Genomic DNA, 21,167 nt, shown 5'->3' with positions numbered 1-21,167 from the left:
GTTGACGTAGATTTATCAATTTAATTGAATGTTTTGGTAATTAGAAAGCATGAATACAAAAATGTAACTGCGTAAAGGAATAAATTATTTCGCGATACTTTTGTTTTTTTGCTATGACACGAGTTAGGAAGATACCGAATTAACTGTAAACAATAGTTTACGCAGCCTTCCAGTACTAGGGTAAACAAATTAGTGTTATGGCCTGGTGCTTTAATTTTTTATGTTAGTTTAGGTAAAATAAATGACGTACCACATTCTATTATATATGTATTTAATTAACAGGAGTAAGGTCCAGTGACAAGACACACCATGGGATCTGAGACGTAAGCTAGAGTTGGTCTATTAACCCAGCAAAGCTTTCTATATTGTTTTTTTTTACTGGAGAAAAATCTACACGCTGTGTCATAGGCTAACCCATAACCTATGCCCCTTAAGTGTTTGCAGGATTAAACACAAGTACCTGTATTCTAACTGTATGTTTTTCATTTATCAGTGCATAGGGTTGTTTATAATGGCAAGTTTAGCTGCATTGGCCGCATATGACGTATCAGATGGAGATACTGATGCTGAACACAGTGAGAATGGTGGCTCGCCTGTTGACACGACGATAAATAATGATGTTGAAGTAAACGAAGAAGAAGAGGAAAATAAAGATGAGATTGATGACCAGGAAGACATGGAAACAACTGTGGTTGAACTGGAGCAACCTGCTGTGAAGATTGCTAAGAAGAGATACAGCTGTGAGAACGCTACCGCGCTGGCTGTTAAGTTGCGCACGTTAGATGAAGACGACCTACACTTGCCTCCAGAGCCGGAAGGGAGCTGTTCGGTGAAGCTGCAGCAAAAGATCTCGAGGCATTACGAGAGGAAGATGCAAGAAGGAAAGGATTTAAATCAAGCGATCCAATCCAGGAAAGATTTCAGGAACCCCAGTATTTATGAGAAATTGATCGCATACCTCGCTATTGATGAGTTGGGGTCCAACTTCCCGAAGGAAGAATTTAATCCGGATGTTTGGAAGAAAATGCCGACGTACGATGAGTTGGCGAGACTACAGCGGGAGGAAATCGCAAAGAAAGATAAAAAGACAAAAGTTGAATTCGTAACGGCAGTGAAACAGTCTACTTCTGGAACGGAGACTAAAAAGACAAAATGGGATAAAATTGATTCCAAAACTCAATCAACAAACTCAAATAAAACCACAGTAATTTCTGCTGTGGGGAATTTAAAAAAGTCTAAATCATAGCAGAGGCTATGAGGTATATATTTGTAAAGTAACTATTGTGGCAGGAACAAGCGTTGTTGCAAATTTAATATGTGCCACTTCATTACGTTGCTACTAGTAAAATAGTTTCCGCAAATGTAAATAAACGATTTCAACGATTTCTAATTATTTCCTTGGTTATTAAATCTTTTAAAATTGAGCGCAAATTTAAATATTTTGTAGGTACAAATACATGTAAGGAATAGATTGTATGGCGCATAATCTATGGTAAGTTTGACTTGTTAATGTACTGGACAAAGTTAATGTTTAAAAACTTGGTAATTTATTTATCTACACATCAGAATTTCATATTGACTTAGAACTGGTGTGGGCGAAGGGAATCGGACTGTTTAATTTAAGCCAACTTTGTTATTTATTTGACTACTTTAGATTAGAAATGATTCTTATATTGTTTAAATATACAGATCCATGGGTAGGTATGCGCTTGCTATTGGTGCTGGTGTGTTTGGAGCATTTGCATCAGTGAGTGGAAAGTTAGCAGCTCACCAATCAATACTACATGATGTTTGTGTAAATAGGGGTATGTACATGCAAGGCAATGGTGAAATTTGCTGGACAATCTCACTTCTATTAAGGGCAGCGTTTGTATTACTTACACTGGCTCTTAATGGAGTAATGTGGTCACTGTTTATTGAATCAATGCAAACTCTTGCAACTTCTGAAGCTGTTGTGTTAAACACCGGTTCGAATATATTGACATCAGCATTTATTGGGAAATTATTATTTGGTGATAAATTGTCGGTTATATGGTGGGTTGGGGCAACGTTAATTGTGACTGGGATGGCTGTTTTGCAATCGAAACAAACAAAGGAACATGAGGAATAAGAACGTACTTACATCTGAAGCTACATTGTCAAATGCCGTGGCGAATTAGTCATCTCTAGACCAGAGGATACAGATTCAAGCCTTGATGCTGCTACCATTGTCGGCATGTCTCCTTGGGCTTGACACTGTAATTGCTCCAACCCACAGTTACATCACATATCTGCCAATGGATATATTTTAGGGCATGTTTAAAAAATGTGTTTTGTAACATTAATTTCAAAATATTTTTTAATAAATTTTGTAATGGTTATATTGTGGTATATTTCAGCAGAGACTAAATGTAACACAATAACAGGGAATATTGAGGAAACATTTAAGAGTTATTAGAAATCACTGTAGGATTTTAAGATGTATATTTTACCCATACATTGTCAATTCAATTAAAACAAATATGTATTTAGTGTAATGTATGGCGTAAAACTATGAGACAAAACAGTTACGTTTTCACTAGTTAAAACTGCAATACAATACTCCCCATGTAAATTTCACATGTTCTCTTTCAAAGTGTTGCTCGTTTTTCATTGGCTGACAGCGGCACGTGACTCGGTAGTGACGTGTATATCAGCTGGTTGAATATCTAGACACAAAACATACGTGAACATAATTCTGTTTTTTTTTGGGTTGATGCACTAAGTCTTTAGGATGGTTGGTCCTAAAAGACGGAAGAACGGAGCTATTATTTCTAAACTTCTGCAGTTATTCTTACTTGGAATGGTATGCATAATATATAGAAGGTGGTTTTATCTTCATATAAACGTATTCTAGTACATGCAAGAAAACCAACAGCAAAGTTTTACCGTTGGCTTATTAACGTAAATCGTAAACTATGGTCTTAGCGTTAGTTCCCATCTTTTTCTATTTAATAAATCCAGGAGACATGTATATCAATGTAAAATCCTAAAATATTTACCCCCAAAGTTAAATATGTAGTATCTTGTAACCAGCACAAGGTGTAGGAAACAGAACACCTGTATTCTAACAACTGCTCCCACCACCACACAAGAACACTTATTGTTTTAGATCCACAGTCATGCTGAAGCATCATTGTCGGCACAGGAATGCGCAGATCTTGGGTTTAGCTCCGAGTTAATGTGTGGCTCGTGTAGTTTGTTGCCCAAGTTTAATCTTACAATGCTGGAAGATGATTGTAAAAAGTGTTGCCAGTCAGAAGTGGAAGAAGATACTGCAAAGGTAACTTGGCTATGTGGGAGACAGTTGCAATATATATTGAGAAACACTGGTTATAGAATATGCTATAAAGTAGGGTAGTGTTTCCCTACCTTTCATGGTTTGTGGCCCCCTTTCAGAGACACTTAAAAACTGTGACCCCAACTCCATCAATAAAATAACCTACATTTGTTTAAACATATATATGCCTGTTATTTTATTCATACCTTTGCAGCAATTGGCCTCTATAAAATAGAAGGCCATGAGCAGGCAGATCCCATTACACCAGCAGCAACAACACATAAATATGTTTTACTAACACTGCTAACTTTTAGTACCACGGCGCCATACTTGAAATCTGTGTTTGAGTTTTACCCAATTACCCCCAAATTGACGGTAACTATGTCAGTAGATATTAGTTATAACTGTAGTGGTGGTAGAAATATTATGGGTTCATGGTGGTTGTTTTGACAGCGTTTTCATTCCGCCATTCTTGAAGTGTGTGGGTGAAAGATTGGACGCTACCCCCAAGTCCAAGGTGCTTAGAAGTAGATTAATTGAAACATGGCATACATGTGCCTGTAGCTACAACTAAGCTGGTATTTGTAGATAGTAATCAATATATACATAGTTACATACCTCATACTTACTGTCTATAAGTAAAAGATATATAAGTTGCTCATTCTTAAATGAAAAAAAAATCCCTAAAATTAGTATAAATACCTGGTAATTGAATAAGAAAGAGGAATAGTTAGTTTTGTAACTTTCCTAACATTTTCATCTTGTTCAGCTTTCGTCAAGGGAGAGAAATCCAGAGCTTTCTCCAATTTAAAAATTAAGGTAAAATCTTTTTATAAGTTACATCATTACAGTGTTTCCACCTGAAAAAACTTCATATGGCCAGCGTTTTCATTGAAAAAACTCAATAACCAGATTTTCTGTTATCACAGTACGTTCGTGGAGCAGACCCAGTTATTAAACTACTAAACGAGGATGAACAAGTTCAAGACACACTCAGCATCACAAAGTGGAATACTGACAGTGTAGAAGAATTCTTGAACGAAAAATTAATCAGAGTTTAAATAGAAGAATGTAACTGAATTACATTTCATCATTTAGTTAAAACGCTTTGGACTGTACATTGAGATTCAATCATGTTTCGCAGTTTTTTTTGTAAAATATGTATTTCCTTATTTTTCTTGTATATTTGTTTTCATAATCAGTTGATTTGACCTTTAGTAACCTTTGGGGGAAGGTGAAAGGTCATATGTTTCCGGGGTCATGACCCCTTGATGCCAAACTTATGAAGGAACTTCGTTAAACCTCGACAAGGATCAAAGTTTCCGATGTTATTGGTGTTTGACAACGAAACTCAACTGTGTTAATAAAACAAACTCAAGAAACTTATTGTTGTTATTTAAGTGACTTATCCATGGTTGCCACTCCCATGCCCACAGTCGAGTTGCTGAAGCTATTGCAGTGTGTGGATAAGCAGACATGACTTTTTTGTTGGTTTGGAAATTGGAACTAGAGTGACTTAATCTAACAACAAACAGCCAAATTAAATATAAACAATCCATGTTTCAATAAAACAATTTATAAAACTGGCAAAGTTGGGGAAAACGTGTGAACAAAAATAAACTTTGTTACCAAACAATGAATATTGTAAACAAACAATTATAATTATGATGATGCAACACCTTATATGGTAAGCATGCACAAATGTGTAACACCAACCACCCATGACTAAAAACTACAAAATTTGCCCATAATATTTTATAGGCAAGTTGTTTTACATATTGGGTAATGGGCCAACTCTGGCCTAAATCTTAGTTCCCATGGCATGTCACATTGTTGGACCTTACCCATACAAAAAGTTGTTATACAACTTGTAATTTATTAATTTGAAATAAAAACATTTATTAATTTGAAATAAAAAACATTTTGTCATGATGATCATGCAACTTGTATAAAAATACTTATCATAAAATTAAACTAACTTTGAAAAGGATTTAACCCAAAAACAGTCAATTTTGCGATTTTTGTTATTCTTTCTGGCGTGTAGGAGACCATTTCAAACATTTTGAATCAATCGCACGAGACGAAAACTCGGCCGGCTTCTTCGTTTGTTTTCTCAACCAATCTTCAATAATATCCTGCTTCTTTAATATAATATGTTTTCCCTTCCAATACTTAAGCATCTGCAGGGCTTGTAAAGTGCTTACTATGTCAGCGGGGTGGACTGCGGTTTCTTGGCTGATATCTCGAATCACCAAGTCAGCAGCCGCATCCAGCTTTGATAAATAACTAATAATAATATCTGTCCAATAACTTCTATAAGACAGAAGTCCAAGGTCCGACAACGGTCGTTCTGGAGATCCAGTTTTTCCTTCTTTTCTTGAGAGTAAATAACTGAAGTCTATCATCATCTTTCCATACCCTTTCCTCATGTGTTGTGGCATGGTTAAAATACACGACACGTTGTAATTCAGGAAAGAATTTTTCTCCTTTGAGAAATACCCCACCATGTGACAGCCCGTCAAATCAGCCTCCGTCATCACATAGAATAGAAACGGTTCGACGTCGTAATAAAGTGTTTTATGGTCAAGGAATAACTTTGCCAGCAGGCATAAGTTCTGGCTGTATATCTTATTCTTCTTACCGTCAACCTCAAACACAGAAATCGTTCCTTTTCTATAAATCTCGTCCCCTGGGGGATGTCTCCATACACACTTAGCCATATGCCTTCTCAGAATGGTTGAACTCTTCATATATTTCAAGCAGAATTCACAAATATACAACTTAGGAAGTTGAACATATTCTTCAGGGTAGGGCGAGGAATACCAAGTATCCATCTCGTAACGACCGATCTCAATAACTTTGATTCTTCGATCCGGATTTGAACCATCTTGCGACAACAAACCCGATTCATGCAAACGTTCCAGTTCGTGCTCCAACCCTTCGGATGCCAGTGCTTGTGCCTGCCGGAACAAGTTGAGGTCGTATTCGGAAGCGACGTGGTTAAGAAGAGGTTCCTTCACTCCATGCTCTGCTTGATGCTTTGGATCGCTCTTCCGATGCTCAGAGGATGAATGTTGCTCCCTGCTTCTCTGAACTCTCTTCCGATACTTAGCTTGGCTTGGAGTTGCTTCTACTTCTGTTTGGTTCCTTGTGTTGTGATGAACGATGACTTGATCCCTCCCAGCATCCTCTGCTTGATCCTTCCTCAACCTTTCGTTGGCTTCATGGTTTGCTCTACATCTTTCCGGGGTCAGGTTGTGATATATGGGGCAAGCAGCAAGTGTAAAATGACGCTCAAATCTTCCCATTAGGTGTCCTCGTGAGTCGCACCCTGACACCGGACATTGTTTCATATCGACGTGGTACGACTGAGCGAACTTCCGTTTACGTAGCCTCCCACCAGTTTCATCGAGCGCCAACAACATCTCATGCTCTGTCATCCCGAGAGGATTCGATTTTTTCGGCGTGACACATTTTGTTTTCGTTTTCACCTCCTCGTTTATATCCCTGCTTTTTGAATCGGACCCCGCGTTTGAATTGTCGGATTTGCCGCGAGTTTTCATTTTAAACCAAGGAATATTCGTTAAACGAAAAACTACCCTGGTAAGAATTGACCAAACAATGCTTTAAACAAAAGTTATATCACATGGTTAGTACTGCAAAAAAATTAAACACAACAAAACTTGATTTACTTGAGGAATACAGTAACGAAGATAATAATAATTAAAAAATGCGAATTAGCAGCAAAATGCAGTCGTTATAAGTTATAACATGCTACGGGTAAAAACTACCTGGGTAAAAGGGTTAGATAAAGACGTGGCTGCTAAACAAATACAATAAATGCAAGTATGCAATCCCCAGGTTTTTGTTTGCAGACAACAACATAATATAGGCTTTAAATTGAAACTCGTATAAAATAAACGCAAATCTAACATATTCCCAACAGAATACTGTGTGCTAGTGAAAAATTCAGCGGCGACGTTATATACCATGCTTGACCGAAACCGTTAACTTATTTTCTCTTTGAGTCTCTGTTTAGAACTACCACAGCAGAGTGGGATTGTACGCTTGCACCAAATGCGCCGAGTTATTAACACATATCCAAAGTTACTATTGTATTGCTATAAGTTAAATGTTTATATATTATTTATTACAAAGCCGCCATAACACTGCCTACCACACCCATTACACAAAGTGGGTAAAGCCCCTGAATGGGGAATTCACCCACGATTCCAACATGGATATCTAAACGTGACAACTTTAACTTATGCAAATCTCTACTGCCCACGTGCGGCGTAAAATATTAAATAAATAATAATTATTTATCCTCGCGTGGCGGGGCAACGACAGTCGTTTTAAAACGGCTGTTCTGTTACATACACCTCGTGCCAAATGTATGTAACTTTGTAAGTGATTAATTTTCTGTATGGCTGAGGCTGACAATTTAAACAACCCATTAGTGACCACCAGTTGATAAGCGATAGGTGCCAAATTGAATGCCCTGGGCGAAATAAAACTTTATAGGTTGATAAGTTTATTGTATTTATTTTTGCTTGTTAATATTACTATGTGCTACATGTTATATATACACGATATTTTATGCAAAACAAACTATTACGCAACATCACAAGAACAATAAGCGGCAAAAACAATGATAACGATTATGTCGTAATATACACTATATACAACATATTATCATTTGTTGGTGACGTAACAATATCCATTGTCAAGTAATTATAGGCGAAAGAACAATTGTGACGAAGTTATTCCATTCGACGTTTCGCATTTTCCAGGCTTTGTTTGATGGTGGCAATATATCCAGCTCTTTCATCATCGTTGATATCCTCAGCTTTCCTACAAGCTGCAAGAGCTTTGCGGAAATACTGGTAGGCATAGTTGGGTCGGGAAGTGTTGTAATACGTGTGACCGAGATTGTTCAAACAACATCCGTACACTATATACTTTCCAGCTCTCTCCTTGAAGACACTCTCCATAATAGCGATCGCTTCCTTACCTGCTGTTTCTTTACCATCTAAGTTACCAACCAAACCCTCGCTGATAGCGATCCAATTTAAACAATAAACTTCCTGCAAACACCGATCTTCCTCACTGACGTCATCAGATCGTCGAATCTTTTCTCGTATGTCACGCATCAGTGAAATCACGTGGGTTCGAACGATCGGTTTCAATCCTTTGTCACGTGATAACATTGCCCTAATAGATTCTTTAATCCCACATGCGCAATTCGATATCCCATTCAAACCTGCTTTCGATTGATTTCCATAAAACTCGGCAGCGATTTGATAAAACAAAATCGCTTCCATTTCTTTTCCTTCACCCCTGATAGTGTGAGCAAATGTTTCGATTTCGTTCGGCGTGTTTTGGAATTTCTCTTTAAACAAATGTTTCAGTTGTTCTTTGGTTCGAATCGCTTCTTCCGCCTCTCCAACTAACAAACAACATCGGTAATGGTTGACCAGATCCTTAGACCCAATGACAGCTGGGTCGAGTTTTATTTGTTGCCTGGATACGCCATAAGCTTCGTCGTATTTTTGCTCTTGCAGTAGTTGACCAACGGTATCAGAATCTGTATAAAACAAGAGAGCTCAGCTCTTATAAAAAGGAATGAAACTAAGATGTCATTTAGAAAGTTAATACGTAAATACTATCACACAACAAAGCGACTATGGGTTAAAGAATACAATAAGGTTTGCTATTTTTACATTATCGCCTGAAACGTTCTAGTGTGTAATTCAACAGGCGCTGGCAGTGTCATTGCTATCTCACATTCTTATAATTTACAGACAGTAGAAGCGCTATGCGTGCTTTGTTGGACCGTGATAATAGTGTAGAACATAATGTAACATTTTTTAAATATCAAATGGAGGATCATAAAAAGACTATCTTGCCCCACCCTACTGTAATTATATGCGTTCATTAACAAGATCTAACCTGGAGCAAAAATGTCTTCAAGTGCTGGCTTTAGTGACGTCACTCCACCATGTGATCCTGGGAAAATTAATAAATTTATTGCATTACGAGTCTAATACATTTCACTTCAACACCAAACCTGGTTTCATAAAATCATCAGCAATTTCAGAAAATAAAATCGCTTCCATGTCTTTCCCTTCACCCCTGATAGTGTCAGCAAATGTTTCGATTTCATTCGGCGTGGTTTGGAATTTCTCTTTTAACAAACTCTTCAGTTGGTCTTTAGTTCGAATCGCTTCTTCCATCTTTTTACCCAACATACAACATCGGTAATGGTTGACCAAACCCTTAGATTCAATGACAGCTGGGTCGAGTTCTATGCGACGACAGGATACGCCATAAGCTTGACTGTACTTCCGTTGTTGCAGTCGTTCACAAACGATATCAGAATCTGTATAAAACAAGAGAGCGATGTAACGATGGATGCAACTTATTTAACCTTGCATGTCGGGGCAACGACAGTCGTTATAACACGGGTGTTCTGTTTCATACACCTCATGCCCGCTTACGAGTTACCACGTATGTGACTTATTTATCCTCGCATGGCGAGGCAACGACGGTCATTATAACACGGATGTTCTGTTTCATACACCTCGTGCCCTCTTACGAGTTACCACGTATGTAACTTTGTGGGCAAGCTCCCTAACCCCCAATCAATATCGTTGCCGGTCACAGTTAATAACAAATGTTCTAATAAGAGTTATATAATGTTTAAACAAGAGGGTTACCATCACCATGTAGGGTTACCATCACCATGTAACTTTAGTCCAATAATTGAGCACGGTAGTGGTCATATAGATCCTTTTTCGTCGAACAGTTGTTCTTGGGTTTGTTGTTGTTGTTGCTGATAGGGCGATTTTTTTCCGCACTTATCCTAATTCTCAATTCTAGCATTTTTTCTTTAATCTCTTGATTTAAATCAAATCGTAATATATATTTATAATTTTTAAACTAAATTTTCAGATTTAAAACCGCACAATTAGCGTGTGTGCACCGAAGCGTAGACGAGTGCCTTTTTCTTATCGTTATCTTCGGTATAAACACCGCGTCTCTCGTTTCTTCGCTCTTTTAGTTTACTGCTCGCAATAAATCATTATGCAGCCGCCACAATATGAATAATATTAACTTCTAACATTACCTATAATACTGCGTGATTCCGGTTTATTCAAATTCACAAAAACAAACGTCTTTAAGCGACGACATGGTTAACTATAGTGTAAGTTTACATGTCAGCACATGGTACAGGAGTTGTACAAAGCGTATTTACACATATTCTTTACCAAACTTTCGATTCTTGTACGTCTTAAGTTTAATGAGTTATAATGCACGAATAAATGCATTCTTTCAACTGCTTCACAGTCGCCAATGGCGACTGAAATCCGCTTTGTTGGTTCCTTTTGATTTGTTTTTGACCGATCTCAGTCGACCATTAGAGTTATAGCGTTAATTAATACCATGCTAATTAGTTTAAACCGTGCTCATGCATTAGATCTGTGATCTCTTGTTTAGTTGTTCTGTGATCTCTTGTTTAGTTGTTCTGTGATCTCTTGTTTAGTTACTTCTTGTATATAGGCTTTGAAACTTGTTAGCTTTGTTTTCAGTAAAAGAAATTATGTTTTTAGGTGAGCTTATAATTAAGAGGCCGTCAATTATTTGAACAGTTTTTAAAATCACATGTAAAATAAATCACAAATAAATATTTATAGCTATTAAACATAGAATCTAACCTTGAGCAAATATATCTTCAAGCGTTGGTTTTCGTGACGTCACTCCACCACCTGAATATTTTGTTTATTATTTATTTTGCTGAATATTTTATATATTTATGAACAAACCTTGTGGGGTAATTTGCATATCTTGTAACGATGACGTAGCTTGCGATACGCTTGGTTGCTCAACCGTGTGGGTCACGTGCTCTGTATTAAAACACACGCAGTAAAATATAGAAACTGCAATATTAAATAATCAAACAAGTTGCATTGATTACAAACAATGTTGTGGGACATAATTAATGACCACTAGTGGCAGTATCGAGCATCAAGCACAATATTCTATGATTACGATGCGAGCGCCCTAACCACTGTGTTACGGCGCCGAACTAGCGACGATATAAGCGTCGTTTAACGTAAATTAACGGATATTTTACCAGATATTTGTTTAATATTTATTTTGCTGACCATTTTTATCAACAAACCTTGTGGGTTAGTTTGTATATCTTGTGATGACGTAGCTTGCGATACGCTTGGTTGATCAACCGTGTAATTGTGGGTCACGTGATCTGTATTAAAACACACGCATTAAAATATAATAACTGCAATATTAAATAAGCAGACAAGTTACTTTATTTAGAAAAAAATTGTGGGTGATTGATTTATTTGTATGGCTACGAAAACCTACTATAATTAGTGACCACCGGTGGCAGCATCGAGCATCAAGCACAATATTCTATGGTTACGATGCGAGTGCCCTAACCACTGTGTTACGGTGCCGTAATATATTCGTTCCGATTGATATATTTGTACCGGGCGCTGCGTTCCTGTGCATGCGCAGCAGGTCGGAACAAATACAGTGACCACCCGGTCCAAATTTATTACGACCCTCCGTTGAAAACATTCCAGAAACGACGTTTACACGTTAAAACTTTAGTTTTTGATTTAAAGTCAGCAGAACTGAGTTGGTATGTTATTTGTAGCCTAGAAAAAGTAAGTACCACTAACAAACTTATTTTATGCTAGTTTAATAAGCAAATTTTACTTATAATTTACAGGTGCTGGTGGACCAAGGTGATCCTAGAATACAAAAATTATAGCGGCCACTTTCGACACCTTCTACTCGTGCTACTAACATAAAATTTGGGCACTGTACTAACTAGACCCCAGCGGTACCAATTTTAAAATTTTAATTATTCGATAAAATATTAATATTAATTTTGTCATATAAAACATATTTATAGAATTTTATACCGATCCAGCTTTGAATATGTTATAGCGTAACGTAATACCTAAAAAATGAAACATCATTTTGTTTAAAAAAATGCGGGGATAGATGTTAAATATAAAAAAGTATGATCATAACTTGAATCATATAAATATTAAATTTTCAAATATTTTCAGCGAAAATATAACTTACGCATACATCTATGTAGGTCACTAGCATGTTATTCCCATCGAAAAAATAATAATTTCAAAAAAGCAAAAAAAACTTTTTTCAGTTGGTACGTATTTATTAGAGATCGTATTGTATTTGTTCCGACCTACTACGCATGCGCAGTAGCGCCCGGTACAAATATATCAATCGGAACGAATATATCACGACACCGGCAACGAAAAAGCGACGATAAGCGTCTTATAACGTTTATACTTAGCAAGTGGTGCTACACATTACATACAACAAACCTGCCGTTTCTACGTTCATTGCAATCTCCCTGAAAATACAAGTGAGCTTTAATAATCGATAATATTCAAACAGTAAACCAACAACATACAACCTACCTGTTATCATGTCTATTTACCACAATACTTGGTATATTAATGTTCAAGTTAAATGGCTCTTGCTGGTTTTCATTCGCCATTCTTGTTGCGTTGAGTGGAAACTACAGTGACGACTCGTATACAAAACTACCTCCAACTATTGCGAACAAAGATATTGTGTTTAAGCTAATACGACTGAATAATGCTGGCGAAGTTTCGCTACGATGCAACAGAATGTTCGAGTAATGTCATGTGTATCTTACAGTTACCTTAGCCTTCTAACCTCTGAGTTATAACAATACACGATTCGTTTTTCCCGGAAAACAAATGCTTCATCAGGATACCACGCTTCTATGTAGTATCTTTGCCGAGAATAACACGTTACATTTGCCTAACGCGTTTCCATGTGGTATTAGGATAATGAACGTACTAATGCTAAATGGAATATACAAGTATTGTGCCTTGCGTCGCGAAACGCCCGTGTAGAACAAAACCTATTGTGACGTCATAAACGTGGTGGTCAAACGATGAGCTAACTATGACGTAACTATCGCTCGCTATACCGAAATCGACGACACGTTCCCATTATGCCTTATTGTGACGTAACAAATGCAGTTGCTTTAAGTGGAAACTATAGTGACGACTCGTATACAAAACTACCTCCAACTATTGCGAACAAAGATATTGTGTTTAAGCTAATACGACTGAATAATGGCGAAGTTTCGCTACGATGCAACAGAATGTTCGAGTAATGTCATGTGTATCTTACAGTTACCTTAGCCTTCTAACCACTGAGTTAAAACAATACACGATTCCAACGATACAAAGCTTAATGTTTAGGCGCTCGTTTTTTAACCGGAGCGTATCGGACTCAATGTTCTTGCTGCTACCGTTGTTGGACGCATGTGTCCTACTGTAGTCATTATACCAAGTTACTTAAATCGACATCATACGGTTGTTGGGTCCTTAGTAAAACTAAGAGTTTGTTGGGAGTTAAAAAGTTAAAATCGAGATATCTCGGTTATTTTGACAAAATCTCTTGGGAACTTTTCAAACGCTAGACACTGCTTACTAGTAGTAATTCTAATAATACTGCTGAATAACAAGTAATAATATTCTGTTGTTTGAAGTAATACAATGCTGGAATTATAACTTAAGTCTTAAATATAATCCTAATCTTCAACCAGCCATCCACGTAGTGTAACTGCCACGCATTGGAAGGCGAGTGTTTTGTAAGCGAGGACTGCGAGCCAATCAACCAAAAGCGGGGAGGGCTAATCAACATTGAAAAGTGTTGCCGTGTTTCTATTTCTCATATATTTCCTCCCCTCAAAATATTCCAACACCAGCGGCACCTGAAAACACCGTGCCAACGTCCAATGTTCAAAAAACGCTTAAAATTCTGGCGAGATAAATATATTATAGCATAAGCTGTCGTATCATCGTTGTTTATTATGAAGACGAAATAAAAACAGAATCCAAATTGCGGGTCAAAATCTAACACTACGTCCACATAGTTGTACCCAACAGAACAAATCAAAAACCAATTATTTCTTAAGGCTGGATGCTGCCACCATTGTGCCTCCATTATACCATAAAAACCTTTCGTGTATTTGAACAGTTCAGTTTATTCAAATATAAAACAAGTAACAAAACAATAAATTTAACAAAGATTTTGTGCAAATGATAAATTAGATCCAAACAAATGAACTCAACAGTTTCCTGCAAAAATAAAATAATATTTTAGAAACTACATTAAGTAAATCGCACCCCGCGTTTGAATTGTCGGATTTGCCGCGAGTTTTCATTTTAAACCAAGGAATATTCGTTAAACGAAAAACTACCCTGGTAAGAATTGACCAAACAATGCTTTAAACAAAAGTTATATCACATGGTTAGTTATGCAAAAAAATTAAACACAACAAAACTTGATTTACTTGAGGAATACAGTAACGAAGATAATAATAATTAAAAAATGCGAATTAGCAGCAAAATGCAGTCGTTATAAGTTATAACATGCTACGGGTAAAAACTACCTGGGTAAAAGGGTTAGATAAAGACGTGGCTGCTAAACAAATACAATAAATGCAAGTATGCAATCCCCAGGTTTTTGTTTGCAGACAACAGCATAATATAGGCTTTAAATTGAAACTCGTATAAAATAAACGCCAATCTAACATATTCCCAACAGAATACTGTGTGCTAGTGAAAAATTCAGCGGCTACGTTATATACCATCCTTGACCGAAACCGTTAACTTATTTTCTCTTTGAGTGTCTGTTTATAACTACCACAGCAGAGTGGGATTGTACGCTTGCACCAAATGCGCCGAGTTATTAACACATATCCAAAGTTACTATTGTATTGCTATAAGTTAAATATTTATATATTATTTATTACAAAGCCGCCATAACACTGCCCACCACACCCATTACACAAAGTGGGTAAAGCCCCTGAATGGGGAATTCACCCACGATTCCAACATAGATATCTAAACGTGACAACTTTAACTTTTGCAAATCTCTACTGCCCACGTGCGGCGTAAAATATCAAATAAAAAATAATTATTTAACCTCGCGTGGCGGGGCAACGGCAGTCGTTTTAAAACGGCTGTTCTGTTGCATACACCTCGTGCCAGCTTACGAGTTACCACGTATGTAACTTTGTGAGTGATTAATTTTCTGTATGGCTGACAATTTAAACAACCCATTAGTGGCCACTGAATGATAAGTGATCCAAAATTATTGCCCTGGGCGAAATAAAAACCTAACTTTATAGGTTGATAAGTTTATTGTATTTATTTTTGCTTGTTAATATTACCAGGTGCTATACATGTTATATATACACGATATTTTATGCAAAACAAACAATTAAGAAACGTCACAAGAACATTAAGCGGCAAAAACAATGATATCGATTGTGACGTCATATACACTATATACAACATATTATCATTTGTTGGTGATGTAACAATATCCATGTTGAAGTAATTATAGGCGAAAGAACAATTGTGACGAAGTTATTTCATTTGACGTTTCGCAATTTCCAGACTTTGTTTGATGGTGGCAATATATCCAGCTCTTTCATCATCGTTGATATCCTCAGCTTTCTCAATAACTGCAATAGCTTTGCGGAAATACTCGCATGCATCTTTGGGTCGGGAAGTGTTGTTATACGTGATACCGAGATTGTTCAAACAAACTCCGTACGCATGATACTTTCCAGCTCTCTCCTTGAAGACACTCTCCATAATAGCGATCGCTTCCTTACCTGCTATTTCTTTACCATCTAAGTTACCAACCAAACCGTTACTCAATTCGATAGAATGCAAACAACGAACTTCCTGCAAACACCGCACTTCCTCACTGACGGCATCAGATCGTCGAATCATTTTTCGCATGTCACGCAACAGTGGAATCACGTGGGTTCGAACGATCGGTTTCAATCCTTCGTCACGTGATAACATTGCCCTAATAGATTCTTTAATCCCACATGCGCAATTCGATATCCCATCCAAACCTGGTTTCGATTGATTTCCATAAAACTCGGCAGCGATTTGATAAAACAAAATCGCTTCCATTTCTTTTCCTTCACCCCTGATAGTGTCAGCAAATGTTTCGATTTCGTTCGGCGTGGTTTGGAATTTCTCTTTAAACAAATGTTTCAGTTGTTCTTTGGTTCGAATCGCTTCTTCCGCCTCTCCAACCAACAAACAACATCGGTAATGGTTGACCAGATCCTTAGATGCAATGACAGCTGGGTCGAGTTTTATTTGTTGCCTGGATACGCCATAAGCTTCGTCGTATTTTTGCTCTTGCAGTAGTTGACCAACGGTATCAGAATCTGTATAAAACAAGAGAGCACAGCTCTTATAAAAAGGAATGAAACTAAGATGTCATTTAGAAAGTTAATACGTAAATACTATCACACAACAAAGCGACTATGGGTTAAAGAATACAATAAGGTTTACTATTTTTACATTATCGCCTGAAACGCTCTAGTGTGTAGTTCAAGAGGTGCTGGCAGTGTCATTGCTATCTCACATTCTTATAATTTACAGACAGTAGAATCGCTATGCGTGCTTTGTTGGACCGTGATAATACTGTGGAATAATAATGTAACATTTTTTAAATATCAAATAGAGGATCATAAAAAGACTATCTTGCCCCACCCTACTATAATTATATCCGTTCATTAACAAGATCTAACCTGGAGCAAAAATATCTCCAAGTGCTGGCTTTAGTGACGTCACTCTACGGTGTGATCCTGGGAAAATTGTTATATTTATTGCATTACGAGTCTAATACATTTCACTTTAACACCAAACCTGATGGTTTCATAAAATCATCAGCAATTTCGGAAAATAAAATCGCTTCCATGTCTCTCCCTTCACCCTTGATAGTGTCAGCAAATGTTTTGATTTCATTCGGCGTGGTTTGGAATTTCTCTTTTAACAAATGTTTCAGTTGTTCTTTGGTTCGAATCGCTTCTTCCGTCTCTCCAACCAATATACAACATCGGTAATGGTCGACCAAAACCTTAGATTCAATGACAGCTGGGTCGAGCCTTACACGTTTGCTGGATACGCCAAAAGCTTGGCTGTACTTCCCTTGTTGCAGTCGTTTACAAACGATATCATAATCTGTATAAAAACAAGAGAGCGATGTATCGATGAATGCAACTTATTTATCCTCGCGAAGCGGTGCAACGACAGTCGTTACAACACGGACGTGATGTTTCATACGGCTCGTGCCCGCTTACAAGTTACCATGTATGTAACATTGTGGGTGCTTGTTTTGCTGTATGGCTGACAATTTGGACACCCCATTAGTCTTGCCAAGGATAAAAACGCCCATAAAGGTAGCAGCATCGAGCCTTGTAGCCCTAACTTTTTGACAAGAGACAAGCGCGCACGGCGCCGGCAGATTAGCATGAGTCAAGATATCGTTTAGAATTTCATTGATTTGAATTTAGCCCAATAAATCAGTTACTTCTTGTGCTTATGAAACTTGTGAGCTTTGTTTTCAGTAAAAGAAATGATGTTTTAAGAGGTCGTCAGTTATTTGACCTGGACTCTAACCTGGAGCAAAAATATCTCCAATCGTTGGTTTTCGTGACGTAACTGCACCACGTGATCCTGTGAAAATAATATAAATTGAGTCTGTTTATATTTTAAAATATATTCATCAACAAACCTTGTGGGTTAATTTGCATATCTTGTAACGATGACGTAGCTTGCGATACGCTTGGTTTCTCAACCGTATGGGTCACGTGCTCTGTATTAAAACACACGCAGTAAAATATAAGAGCTGCAATAATAAATAATCAAACAAGTTGCATTATTTACAAACAATGTTGTGGGTGATTGTTTTATCTGTATGGCTGGGAAAGCTCTTATAATTAGTGACCACTGGTGGCAGCATCGAGCAGAGTATTCTATGGTTACGATGCGAGCGCCCTAACCACTGTGTTACGGAGACGAACTAGCGACGATATAAGCGTCGTTTAACGTAAATTAACGGATATTTTACCAGATATTTGTTTATTATTTATTTTGCTGACTGTTTATATCAACAAACCTTGTGGGTTAGTTTGTATATCTTGTGATGACGTAGCTTGCGATACGCTTGGTTGATCAACCGTGTAATTGTGGGTCACGTGATCTGTAATAAAACATACGCATTAAAATATAAGAGCTAAATAAGCAGACAAGTTGCTTCATTTAGAAAAAAATTGTGGGTGATTGTTTTATTTGTATGGCTACGAAAACCTACTATAATTAGTGACCAGCATCGAGCATCAAGCACAATATTCTATGATTGGCAGCATCGAGCATCAAGCACAATATTCTATGATTACGATGCGAGTGCCCTAACCACTGTGTTACGGCGTCGTAATATATTTGTTCCGATTGATATATTTGTACCGGGCGCTGCGCTCCTGCGCATGCGCAGCAGGTCGGAACAAATACAGTGACCACCCGGTCCAAATTTATTACGACCCTCCGTTGAAAACATTCCAGACACGACGTTTACACGTTAAAACTTTAGTTTTTGATTTAAAGTCAGCAGAACTGAGTTGGTATGTTGTTTGTAGCCTAGAAAAAGTAAGTACCACTAACAAACTTATTTTATGCTAGTTTAATAAGCAAATTTTACTTATAATTTACAGGTGCTGGTGAACCAAGGTGATCCTAGAATACAAAAATTATAGCGGCCATTTTCGACACCTTCTACTCGTGCTACTAACATAAAATTTGGGCACTGTACTAACTAGACCCCAGGGGTACCAATTTTAAAATAAAATTTTAATTATTCGATAAAATATTAATTATAAATATTAATGTTTGTCATATAAAACATATTTATAGAATTTTAAACCAATCCAGCTTTGAATATGTTATAGCGTAACGTAATACCTAAAATATGAAACATTATTTTGTTTAAAAAAGTGCGGGGATAGATGTTAAATATAAAAAAGTATGATCATAACTTGAATCATATAAATATTAAATTTTCAAATATTTTCGGCGAAAATATAACTTACGCATACATCTATGTAGGTCACTAGCATGTTATTCCCATCGAAAAAATAATAATTTCAAAAAAGCAAAAAAAACTTTTTTCAGTCGGTACGTATTTATTAGAGCTCGTATTGTATTTGTTTCGATCTACTACGCATGCGCAGTAGCGCCCGGTACAAATATATCAATCGGAACGAATATATCACGACACCGGCAACGAAAAAGCGACGATAAGCGTCTTATAACGTTTATACTTAGCAAGTGGTGCTACACATTACATACAACAAACCTGCGCTTTCTATGAGCATCCCAATTTCTCTGAAAATACAAGTGAGCTTTAATAATCGATAAATATTCAAACAGTAAACCAACAACACACAACCTACCTGTTATCATGTCTATGTACCACAATATTTGGTATAGTAATGTTCAAGTTAATTGGACATTGCTGGTTTTCATTCGCCATTCTTGTTGCTTTAAGTGGAAACTACAGTAACGACTCCTATACAAAACTACCTCCAACTTTTGCGAACAAAGATATTGTGTTCAAGCTACGACTGAATAATGGCGAAGTTTCGCTACGATGCAACAGAATGTTCGAGCTCTGAGTTCTAACAATACACGATTCCAACGATACAAAGCTTAAAGGGCCTAAACACACCCCAAATGTACTTCGCTTTAATCGATAGAGTGTGTTTTTCTAATTCCAACGACACCTTACTTGTTTTAATCGGTTCTGTATAACCAAAGATATTCCAGCTCAAACACCGTGAAATTCAAAAAACTGATTTGAAAGTTGCGTGGCGAAAAAAATTGAGAAGTGTACTACCCACGTGACAAACACGTAACAAAATTGTTGAAGCGTGGCCGCTCTCATTCAGAAAGGCGAGAGGCAGTGTTTTCAGCGAAAAACGAGAGAACAAAAAAAAACGCAAAAAAGCACAAAAAAAACGCAGGTTTCACTTTTACGAATGAATCAGTCACGTGACTAGTACGTTCCTACGTCACAATCACGGAGCTCGTAGTAAAAAAAAGATAGCGCTAGAGATCACTGTTTGAGGACGAATATCTCCGCCTATACTGGACCAATTTTAATAAGCAAAGTATTTTTGGAATCAATAAAACGGTCGCTTTATGAATTTACCATAAAAAATAAAAGTGACGTGGGGTGTGTTTAGGCCCTTTAATGTTTAGGCGCTCGCATTTTAACCGGAGCGTATCGAACTCAATGTTCTTGCTGCTACCGTTGTTGGGCGCATGTGTTCTACTGTAGTCATTATACCAAGTTACTTAAATCGACATCATACGGTTGTTGGGTCCTTAGTAAAACTAAAAGTTTGTTGGGAGTTAAAAAGTTAAAATCGAGATATCTCGGTTAATTTGACAAAATCTCTTGGGAACTTTTTAAACGCTAGACACTGCTTACTAGTAGTAATTCTAATAATACTGCTGAATAACAAGTAATAATATTCTGTCGTCTGAAGTAATACATTACTGAAGAAGTACTTTTAAAAAAATTTAAAACTTAAAATAAAACCTTAATCTAGTGCAGAACCAACTTCAACCAACCATCCACGTACGTAGGGTAACTGCCACGCATTGGAAGGTGAGGGTTTTGTAAGCGAGGAATGCGAGTCAATAACCCAAAAGCGGGGAGGGCTAATCAACGTTGAAAGTGTTGCCATGTTTTTATTTCTCATATATTTCCTCCCCTTAAAAAACATTTGAACTTTTGGCGGGAAAATTCATGATCACGTGACCAATAGATTCATCTTGTATATATTCCCGTAATTAACCAGAAGCGCGTGGCTAAAAATGTTACACTGTATTTATTCTTTGCTATTTTGATCAGAAACAAGTAGTTCACATTACATATAATGACAATA

General features: G+C 37.1%; 6 protein-coding genes across 7 annotated transcripts; 3 read left to right on the top strand and 3 right to left on the bottom strand.

Moving 5' to 3' along the window:
* The first annotated feature begins 62 nt into the window (after positions 1–62).
* Positions 63–1,390, top strand: LOC149739365 (SAP30-binding protein-like). Its single transcript, XM_089874822.1, has one exon. It carries the CDS (start codon positions 476–478, stop codon positions 1,244–1,246), a length of 771 nt encoding a protein of 256 aa, XP_089730948.1. The 5' UTR covers positions 63–475; the 3' UTR covers positions 1,247–1,390.
* LOC149739364 (transmembrane protein 42-like) lies at positions 1,359–2,360 on the top strand. The gene is made up of 2 exons (XM_089874827.1): positions 1,359–1,492; positions 1,690–2,360. Exon 2 carries the CDS (start codon positions 1,694–1,696, stop codon positions 2,108–2,110), a length of 417 nt encoding a protein of 138 aa, XP_089730953.1. The 5' UTR covers positions 1,359–1,492; positions 1,690–1,693; the 3' UTR covers positions 2,111–2,360.
* A 284-nt stretch (positions 2,361–2,644) lies between these two features.
* On the top strand, positions 2,645–4,680 carry LOC149739363 (selenoprotein F-like). The gene is made up of 5 exons (XM_089874825.1): positions 2,645–2,824; positions 3,131–3,301; positions 3,752–3,815; positions 4,068–4,117; positions 4,228–4,680. The coding sequence occupies exons 1-5, from the start codon at positions 2,753–2,755 to the stop codon at positions 4,357–4,359; spliced, it is 489 nt and encodes a 162-aa protein (XP_089730951.1). The 5' UTR covers positions 2,645–2,752; the 3' UTR covers positions 4,360–4,680.
* Positions 4,681–4,838: 158 nt separating this feature from the next.
* Positions 4,839–7,432, bottom strand: LOC149739362 (histone acetyltransferase KAT7-like). The gene has a single exon (XM_089874811.1). The coding sequence runs from the start codon at positions 6,859–6,861 to the stop codon at positions 5,323–5,325; it is 1,539 nt and encodes a 512-aa protein (XP_089730937.1). The 5' UTR covers positions 6,862–7,432; the 3' UTR covers positions 4,839–5,322.
* On the bottom strand, positions 6,923–13,019 carry LOC149739361 (uncharacterized). Its single transcript, XM_089874816.1, has 8 exons — positions 12,781–13,019; positions 12,685–12,713; positions 11,484–11,567; positions 11,125–11,205; positions 11,017–11,067; positions 9,369–9,680; positions 9,251–9,307; positions 6,923–8,885 (listed from the first exon to the last, which is right to left on the bottom strand). The coding sequence occupies exons 1-8, from the start codon at positions 12,858–12,860 to the stop codon at positions 8,062–8,064; spliced, it is 1,518 nt and encodes a 505-aa protein (XP_089730942.1). The 5' UTR covers positions 12,861–13,019; the 3' UTR covers positions 6,923–8,061.
* Positions 13,020–15,529: 2,510 nt separating this feature from the next.
* LOC149739360 (uncharacterized) lies at positions 15,530–20,631 on the bottom strand. Of its 2 annotated transcripts, XM_089874814.1 has the most exons (8): positions 19,668–20,629; positions 19,571–19,599; positions 18,338–18,421; positions 17,954–18,034; positions 17,839–17,895; positions 17,086–17,400; positions 16,968–17,024; positions 15,530–16,601 (listed from the first exon to the last, which is right to left on the bottom strand). In XM_089874814.1, the coding sequence occupies exons 1-8, from the start codon at positions 19,745–19,747 to the stop codon at positions 15,778–15,780; spliced, it is 1,527 nt and encodes a 508-aa protein (XP_089730940.1). In that variant the 5' UTR covers positions 19,748–20,629; the 3' UTR covers positions 15,530–15,777. The 2 variants fall into 2 exon arrangements, with proteins under 2 accessions (XP_089730940.1, XP_089730941.1); XM_089874815.1 differs by lacking the exon at positions 18,338–18,421 and having other exon boundaries at positions 19,668–20,631.
* Positions 20,632–21,167: the final 536 nt, after the last annotated feature.

The sequence above is a fragment of the Ciona robusta genome, chromosome 3, assembly GCF_009617815.1.
Source record: "Ciona robusta chromosome 3, ASM961781v2".
In the NCBI taxonomy this organism is placed as follows: domain Eukaryota; kingdom Metazoa; phylum Chordata; class Ascidiacea; order Phlebobranchia; family Cionidae; genus Ciona; species Ciona robusta.
The sequence above is the reverse complement of the archived record's forward strand: the minus strand, read 5'-3'. Positions and strand labels throughout refer to the sequence as shown.

Bases quoted from the DNA above. Each gene is read 5' to 3' on its own strand.
- LOC149739365 (XM_089874822.1), top strand. From the start codon at position 476: ATGTTTTTCATTTATCAGTGCATAGGGTTGTTTATAATGGCAAGTTTA.
- LOC149739364 (XM_089874827.1), top strand. From the start codon at position 1,694: ATGGGTAGGTATGCGCTTGCTATTGGTGCTGGTGTGTTTGGAGCATTT.
- LOC149739362 (XM_089874811.1), bottom strand. From the start codon at position 6,861: ATGAAAACTCGCGGCAAATCCGACAATTCAAACGCGGGGTCCGATTCA.
- LOC149739361 (XM_089874816.1), bottom strand. From the start codon at position 12,860: ATGGCGAATGAAAACCAGCAAGAGCCATTTAACTTGAACATTAATATA. The intron at 11,568-12,684 runs GTTTGTTGTATG...GTTTTAATACAG, and splicing joins AATGAACGTAGAAACGGCAG to ATCACGTGACCCACAATTAC. The intron at 11,206-11,483 runs GTTTGTTGATAA...GTTTTAATACAG, and splicing joins TATACAAACTAACCCACAAG to AGCACGTGACCCACACGGTT.
- LOC149739360 (XM_089874814.1), bottom strand. From the start codon at position 19,747: ATGGCGAATGAAAACCAGCAATGTCCAATTAACTTGAACATTACTATA. The intron at 19,600-19,667 runs GTAGGTTGTGTG...TTGTATTTTCAG, and splicing joins GTACATAGACATGATAACAG to AGAAATTGGGATGCTCATAG. The intron at 17,896-17,953 runs GTTTGTTGATGA...TTATTTTCACAG, and splicing joins TATGCAAATTAACCCACAAG to GATCACGTGGTGCAGTTACG.